The sequence below is a fragment of the Sapajus apella genome, unplaced genomic scaffold (genome assembly GCF_009761245.1).
Source record: "Sapajus apella isolate SASKATOON/1434 unplaced genomic scaffold, GSC_monkey_1.0 scaffold2, whole genome shotgun sequence".
In the NCBI taxonomy this organism is placed as follows: Eukaryota; Metazoa; Chordata; class Mammalia; order Primates; family Cebidae; genus Sapajus; species Sapajus apella.
The window spans coordinates 28,985,861-28,994,612 of NW_022436942.1; the positions used below are offsets into that span (position 1 = coordinate 28,985,861).

At 39.4% G+C, this 8,752-nt stretch overlaps 1 protein-coding gene across 12 annotated transcripts in view; it reads right to left on the bottom strand.

Annotated features, from left to right (window-relative positions):
- Positions 1-8,752, bottom strand: part of BEST3 (bestrophin 3) — a 42,947-nt gene that overhangs the window by 18,137 nt on the left and 16,058 nt on the right. For 11 of the 12 annotated variants that reach the window (XM_032295396.1, XM_032295407.1, XM_032295380.1 and 8 more), the window contains 3 exons: positions 5,381-5,535; positions 3,797-3,874; positions 3,534-3,686 (listed from right to left, as the gene is read on the bottom strand). In XM_032295396.1, coding sequence (XP_032151287.1) covers positions 3,534-3,686; positions 3,797-3,874; positions 5,381-5,535 — 386 coding nt within the window. The remainder of the gene's footprint in view (positions 1-3,533; positions 3,687-3,796; positions 3,875-5,380; positions 5,536-8,752) is intronic. The other variant, XM_032295402.1, reaches the window with a different exon arrangement.

Sequence of the window (8,752 nt, forward strand, 5' to 3'; positions counted from 1 at the left end):
CCTTTTGTGACTTTCAAAATATGAAGAGTAGAGGGGAGTAGATTGTTCTACCCAGATACTTATTAGCAAGCAAGACGTGATTCGCAAATCACCAATGATGCACCTTCACATGTATGCTCTCCAAAGGGATCTGAACATTCAACCAGCGGCAATGCAGGCCCTATCAGGGGAAGCCATGTCCTATTTAGGAGCCAAATCAAATGACTGAATAGTGAAGGAGCACCAACAATTTGCAAGGCACTCTGAAGGATACACAGGCTATGCTTCCAGGGAATTTACAGGGCTCAGATGATAAGACAAAATGTACACAGGGAGAAGGTTAAACAGCGAAGGAAGGCTTAAATCACAATTAAAGAAAATAATATAAGAGGCTTTCACTATTTATTTTATTTATTTATTTATTTATTTAGAGACTGTATCTTGCTCTGTTACCTAGGCTGGAGTGCAGTGGCACAATCTGGGCTCACTATAACCTGTGCCTCCCAGGTTCCAGCAATCTCCTGCCTCAGCCTCCTGAGTAGCTGGGACTACAGGCAAGCACCATCACGTCCAGATAATTTTTTATTTTTTTCAGTAGAGATGGGGTTTCACCATGTTGACCAGGCTGGTCTTGAACATCTGAGCTCAGGTATTCTGCCCTCCTCAGCCTCCCAAAGTGTTGGGATTACAGGTATGAGCCACTGTGCCTGGCCGAACTTTCAAATTACTGAACATAATTGCTAAGTAAATGAGTCAGAGAGCTAGTAAGTCCTAAAGCTGGAAATTGAGGCTTGCCTAGTTTTACCCTAAAGGATTTACCCTTATCTAGTAAGTTAGTTTTCCTGCCAGGAAAAGGTTAGGTAGCTATTATTACATATCTTTTAATATTTGATCAATATTATCTGTCCTTTCTTGCCTGGAGATTTGCATAGATTAATTAAGGGTACTGATTGAGTCCTGAAATCTTTTTGAATTCTATCTAGATTTTCATTTTTATACGATCAATCCTGCGTGTTTTATCATAGTCTGCATTAAACTGACAAAATGGCATGCATGTTTCTGAATTGACAATCTCAAAATATATCTTTTTCTTCACTGGGGGCTACATTTTCAGCAAGTAACTGAGTAATATACTATTCACAAGGTTAAGATGCTTTTCTACATGTTGAAAAGATTTATAAATATCCTAATTGTTGAGACAGAAAAGCTGTTTAGAAATGGAGGCACAGTCCACTGGTGTTTAGGTTTGCCTTTTTTTTTTTTTTTTTTTTGAGATGGAGTTTCGCTCTTGTTACCCAGGCTGGAGTGCAGTGGCGCAATCTCGGCTCACCGCAACCTCCACCTCCTGGGTTCAAGTGATTCTCCTGCCTCAGCCTCCTGAGTTGCTGGGATTACAGGCGACCACCTCAATGCCCTGCTAATTTTTTGTATTTTTAGTAGAGATGGGGTTTCATCATGTTGGCCAGGCTGGTCTTGAACTCCTGACCTCAGGTGATTCACCCACCTTGGCCTCCCAAGTGCTGGAATTACAGGCATGAACCACTGTGCCCAGCAAGTTTGCCTGTCTTTTAATGGAGCTAAGATTGTGCCTTTAAATATTTTGTCTTTTAAGATTTATTTTATTTTAGACAGGGTCTCATTCTGTTACCCAGCTGGAGTGCAGTGGTATGAATATGGCCCACTGCAGCCTTGGCCTCCTGGACTCAGGCGACCCTTCCACCTCATCCTCCCAGGTAGCCAGGACTGCAGGCATGCATCACCACACCTGGCTAAACTTTTGCATTTTTTTTGTAGAGATGGGATTTCACCATGTTGCCCAGGCTGGTCTTGGACTCCTGAGCGATCCTCCCACCTCAGCCTCCCAAAGTGCTGGGGTTACAGGCATGAGCCACCATGCCTGACTTAAAACATTTTATAAAGGGAAAAGGATGTTAATATTTTAGAAAGCATGTCAGAAGGAAGGAACCATTATCTGCTCTTTACAGGCTGGTCAAGCACCTTACATGAACACAAAATGAAGAATAAAAAGCTTGGTGCAACTCGGGAAAGGATGAAAAGTGCTTTTTGAGAATGATTGAGTATTTGGGCCACTGTGGTGATTTTATATTTATAAAGCTAATGTCTACTTTTTCCTCTAATGGGAAATGAAAGTCATTAGTCTCTTGTGATTTCTTGCTCTTAAGCAGGTAGAAATCATTAAGAATCATGGTAATATGATTAAACATGCTTCCATTTGTAAGGGACATGCCTTTACTCTTTGGAGTATAATTTGAAATGTCAACATATTATTTTTCTTGGTTAAGATTCAAATCAATGACAGGAAAGACTTCTGCAGGGAAAATTTCACTGGAACCTGAAGATATCATCAGGGCTTGACAACATATGGCTTTTTGGAAGGCCAAACATTCGAAAATTCTACTCTATTTATTTATGTATTTATTTAGAGACAGAGTTTCACTTTGTCACTCAGGCTAGAGTGCAGTGGCGCGATCTCAACTCATTGCAACCTCTGCCTCCCTGGTTCAAGCAATTCTCCTGCCTCAGCCTCCTGAGTAGCTGGGATTACAAGCACGCACCACCACACCTGGCTAATTTTTGTATTTTTAGTAAAGCTGGGGTTTCACCATGTTGGTCAGGCTGGTCTCGAACTCCTGACCTCATGATCTGCCCGCTTGGCCTCCCAAAGTGCTGGGTTTACAGGCATGAGCTACCGTGCCCGGCCAAAAATTCTATTTTATGAACATCATCTTCATACCATAATCACATTTCAATGAACTTTAATGAAGCCATTGTCATTGCTTTTTTTCTATTACATACTTTCCATTTGGAAGTTTATAGAGGTGATGGAAGAATCAGGTCTCTGATATTTACACACATACATTTGAGGAGGTGGTGGTGAAGGGAGGGGGAGCAAGAAGAATTCTACACAGAAAATTAAACAAGCCATTCTCACAGCCTGATCCTGTTTAATTTCCTAGCAAACCATGTTGTCATTATTTCTGGTGTTTCTGATTTTGATTCTGATGAATTCTTTTCTGAGTCTCAGTTCTGGTTTTAAAAATGGGGTTCATTTAATGTTGTGGGACAGCTAGTAGAATTTCAGGGAATTGTAATAACGATCCATCGAGTTGAGCAGAACCAAGATTCTACTACAATATTAATGGTTAAGTTTGATTTACAAGGCTTCTTGTTTACTCCTTTACTCTGCTTAGTTGCTTGTTGTGGTATATAATATCAATGCAGGTACACTTATTACTTTAGTAATTACAATAATGTAATCCTAATGGGAATAGACAGAGACTTAAAAGAGAATCAATAGCCATAAAAGAGTGTTCTTCTAATCTCTTTGCACAAGTGAGCTGCTTCAGACAGGACTGATTCTATCCCTGTCACTTGAATCCCTGGCAGAAAAGTGATAACATTGCGGAGCTATTACATGTTAAATCTACCTTTGACTCACTCGTGAGTGATTTGCTAAAGACTCAGTAAAGGATCCGTGTGGAGAGTCTGGAGCATAACAGATAACAAAGTGGGCCCCTGAGACCATTGGCTACCTTGAGCCATCCTGCATAGAAGAAGAATTGTAGGAGGGTGAAGATTGGAATGTAAAGATCCAAGTCATGCCCTGCGTAGCCTTTGGTGGGATCCAAAAACTGGCGTCCAATCAGGCACGTAAAGAAGAAGGTATAGACAGCAAGAGTGACAACCTGGAACAGAGAGAGACTGGAGTGAGGGACAGTGCTGGCCTCCCACAGTGAAGCTACAGTCCCAAGGTGGGCGAGTAGAGATAAAGAATTGCGTGCAAAGTATTTCTTACCTGGGTGTAAACCAGTGGAATCCCAACCCAGTCATAACCGAATAAGAGGCTGCACCAAGAGCGGAATCGATTCATTTCCTAAGCCAGAAACAGATCTAACATGATTTACTAAGATGACAGGTGTGGTAATAAGTATTTACTGGGATTCAGAATGTGAGCATGTCTTTTATGAATATGTCTGTAAAACAGCGGGACTGACTGTAAGTCTAGTAAATTGGTTCCCAAGGATACTCCAAAAGGAAAGTTCCAAAAATGACAATCAATCAATAAATATCACTGGAACAATGTGTTCATTGATGAGTATATTTGGACATTAAAAAACATTAAAATAAGTAGTGGCCAGGTGCAGTGGCTCATGCCTATATTCCCAGCACTTTGGGAGGCTGAGGCAGGAGGATCACTTGAGCCCAGGAGTTTGAGATAAGCCTGGGCAACATAGACATTGTTTCTACAAAAAATAAATAAATTATCTGGGCTTGGTGGTATGCACCTGTAGTCCCAGTTACTCCGGAGGCTGAGATGGGAGGGTCACTTGAGCACAAGAGGTCAAGGCTGCAGTAAGCCATGATCGTGCCACTGTGCTGCATGTAGCCTGGACAGAATAACACTCTATTTCCAAAAGAAAAAAGGACTTCATAAAAGTATCCCTCTCTACCATTCTATTGAACCTACAATTTTCAACATATATGTTGGCCCAAAGTCATGATGATAAGGAAATGGCATTTTAAATAAGTAATTTTTTGTCAATTTTGGTAGATAATCTGGAAAGCATTTTTTTTTGTTTCTCTCATTTTAAAACATGCTTATTATAGATCTTAGAAAAGAGATATAATTATACCTGTTTCCTCCCATGAATGGAGACTTTATAACACTCATATTGATAGAAAATCTATCTCTGAAGCAGGAAGGGCAGGATTCTTTGATTTTTAAAAATCTATTTCATACAAGTTATTATGTAAGACTAGGGAAAAGAGTTCACATTAATCTGGGTGCTATTTTTAAATAATTCATTCCTGTTAGCCTAATCCAGGCAGGGGACTGTCATGGCACAAATATATCCAGCCCTTACATAAATTTGTTTTTTTTTTTTTTTTTCCCCAGATGAATTCAGGGTCATTTTGTTTAATGAAAATACTATTTTACTTACTAGAGTATCTAAAAAGCTGGGTTAATCTTGCGATATTCCAGTTTTGGGGAAATGGCTGGAGGGGTTTTTTTCTTCTCCAGAATTTACTCTATGATCCTGGATCCAGGGATGGCAAATATGCCACATGGGCACCGTAGCCTTCTGAGCCTTTGGTGACCCTTAGCTAATCAATCAAGGAATACTTTCTTACAGAGCCTATTAGAAAGCATGATTTTGTTTAAAATGTAGCATCCAAGCAACCATTTCCAAGCAGCCTGAGTTTAACCTGTGTCCCACCTCTGTCCTGCATGCTGAGGGTTCTGACACTGGTCCAATCTTTCCGGTTCCTTTGGAACCAGGACTGAACTAAGCTGACTCTTCCTGGTCTAACGTGCTATATCCAGGTCCCTCTTGGTCTCTAATTAGCATCTTTTTCTTATGGTTTATGATATACTTACAGTCATCAATGATTGCAGATCAACACTGTCTCTGATTCTACCTTCATTCCGGGCTTTAGTTGCAAGATTTCCAAACCAGATGAATGGAACCCAATATTTCAGATGAGGAGATTTGAGGTGGTTGAATAATTTCCTTTCATCTGCTGTCATAAAACCTTTACAAAAAAAAAATAAACATGGGTAGTTATACATACTTAGTTTGGCACTAATATGTTGCCGTATTTCAGCATCTATATAAGCATATAATGAGGGGATATTAAAGAAATATGGACTAAAGTTTCCTGTCTCAAGCAGTTTATACGTGCCTTAGAGTTAAGGAATGTGTGTGTGTGCGTGCATATGCATACACACATACGTATGCATGCACAGCCACAAGTTATGTAAAATCCCTGATAGCGGAGGCCAGTAGGGAGTAGGGAGACATTAAATGTGAACTAGAACATTTGGGGACATTTCTTCTTTAGGTTTTGGTTTAGTCATTTAAAATTGGGAACCATAGTACTTAGAATTGTTATGATTAAAATATAAAATATGATAGTGTATACAAAGCACCCGGCATAGTGCTGAACACATGATTTACATGATTTCTCCTGATCTCTCCTTTCCAAGTCCTACTTAATCATGTCCTCCTCTGTGAAGGCTTCCTTGAGTCCTTCCTTCTCTTTCCTGGGGGATTTCTTCCCTTTAAATTTCCCACGTGGTATCACTCTTGGCTTGCATCATAGTAATATCACACATAAATGTTTCCCTCACTATGACCCTTTTGAAGGGCAAAGAGTATGGATTAATCTTCATAGTCCGCATACCATTTTGCACATATTTTAGAAGTGTTTCTTTGTGGCCAGTCACGGTGGCTCATGCCTGTAATCCCAGCACTTTGGGAGGCTGAAATGGGTGGATCACTTGAGATCAGTAGCTCAAGACCAGCCTGGCCAACATGGTGAAACTTTGTCTCTACTAAAATACAAAAATTAGCTGGGCCTGGTGGCGCACGCCTGTAATCCCAGCTACTGGGGAGACTCAGGCACAAAAATTGCTTGAACCTAGGAGGCAGAGGTTGCAGGGAGTTGAGATTGTGCCACTGCACTCCAGCCTGGGCGACAGAGTGAGACTTTCTCCAGAAAAAGGGTATGTGTGTGTGCATGTGTGTATGCATGCACGAATGTGTGTGTATAAAATGCAATCTGCTTGAGCTTGCAGTGAGCTCTCTGAGCCTCAGTTTTCTCATCTGTAAAAGAGAGTTAATACTTGCTTCACAGAGATGTTGTAGAATTACCTGAGATGATGTACATATGTCAATACATTATTTAGCATAATGCGTAGCACACCCTTAGCACCCGCAAAAGCACTAAGGCAGATTATGTGAAACTTTAGTTATCCTCTGACTGCTCCTCCCTCCCCAAACACCAAGGGAAGAGGAGATTGAATGACTGAATTGTAGAAGAGGAATAAGGTAACAGGTTTATTTAATCAACAAACATTTATTGAATGCTACTATATACCAGGGTTTGCTTGCATAAACATGCACTTTAAAACTTAGAGTTTACAGTTGATCTTTTATTTTTAAAAATTTTGATTGAATAATTCAAATGGTAAAAAAGTCCCAAAGGGCCAAAGGACTATTAGTGGAGAAAGTCTCCTTTTCCCAGCCACCTAGTTTCCCTTCCTGGAGGAAATCACGATGATCTATTTATTGTGTATCTTTCCAGAGAAATCTCATAGATTTTCATACAGACCTATTTTTAAAAACACAAAATGGCTTTATACTACTTATGTATCTGCCATTGGTTTCTATTTTTCAGATATATCTTGAAGATTAAAAAAATTAATATAGAGAGAGCAGCAGCATTCTTTTTAATGTCTGCTCTCTATAAATTAACATTAATTTATAGTTAACTATATATAATGTTTTGTTCAGCGAGTTTCCTTTTGAATAGACATTTTAAGACATTTAAGTTTTTTATTATTTTGCTGCTTAAAAATAATGCTGCTATGACTCTCATGGTATCTACTCCCTTGGCTATTTATTTTAAGTAGTTTTTAAATGTTAATTATAATTTAACATAGTGTTTTCTGAATTAAAGCTCATTTCTAAAACTGATTTTTATTAGATACTAATTTTTGAGGTTTTTTTTTTTCCTCAAAAATGCAATTATTTGCTTATGGAATTCTGATACTGATACTACATGCAGATGAAAATCAGCTTTTGCCCTAATATCACACATTTTCTAACTTTAACCATTTGTAATCAGTTAACAAATCTGGTTGTCGTATTTAAGATAATCCTTTTGCCAAGTACAGTGGCTCATGCTTATAATCGCAGCACTTTGGGAGGCCTAGGCAGGAGGGGTACTTACTTAGGCCAGGAGTTTGTGACCAGCCTGGGCAAAATCACAAGACTTCATCTCTAATAAATAAATAAAGTAATCCTCCCTCCTTATGATGCAGGCCAAATTTTATTTAAGAGGTAGTGTTACAATAAAAAAAGTCAAAGGAGAAGTGAAGTGTGCCCATTTTGAGAGTCATCAATTCATAGAGCTTTGGCATTACCCAGATCTTTGAGGTGACCTAGGCCATTGTTTTTAAGAATACGATCCAAAGGCCATAGGTCTGAATCACTTGTGACATCTTAAATATGGAGAGGCCTGGACCCCAACCCTGACTACTAAATCAGACTCAGTAGGGTAGGAGTTCAACCCAGGTTTGCACCTCAGAATCTCATGTGGGTACTTTTAGGAAATACCAATGCCTGGGTCATATCCTTAGATATTCTGATTCAATTGATCTAGGATGAGGTCAGGCATCAGCATTCTTTTTAATCTTTCTAGCTGATTTAATAGAATTGGGTCTAGGTATTTGCATGTTTACCAAGCTGTGCAGAAAATTCTGACATACAGTGGTGTTTGAAAATCACTGTCCCACTAACTGAAGGTTGTTTATTCAGGATTTAAAATAAACAAAGTAAAAATTACAAAGCTAATATTTATCAACAGGAGACTAGTTTTAGATAACACTCGGGTTGTGTATACCAGCTTAGAAGAGTTCTCTCCGTGCCTGAAGAATGCTACTCTCCCTGGAAGTAAAAAATAAAAATGATCTGGGTAATTCCCTTCTTGTTTCTTGGTGCGTCTGAGAGTTGTTGCATGATCTAAAAAAATCTGCTTTTGTTTTTTAAAGAATTGCAGAGCATGATTAAATTAAAAAATTTTTTAATGGGACAGAATATCTCTCTGTCATCCAGACTGGACTCCAGTGGTGTGATCTTTGGCTCACTGCAGCCTCAACCTCCCGGGCTCAAGCAATCCTTCCACCTCTGCCTCCTGAGCAGCTGGGTCTACAGGCACACGCCACTATACCTGGCTAAGTTTTATA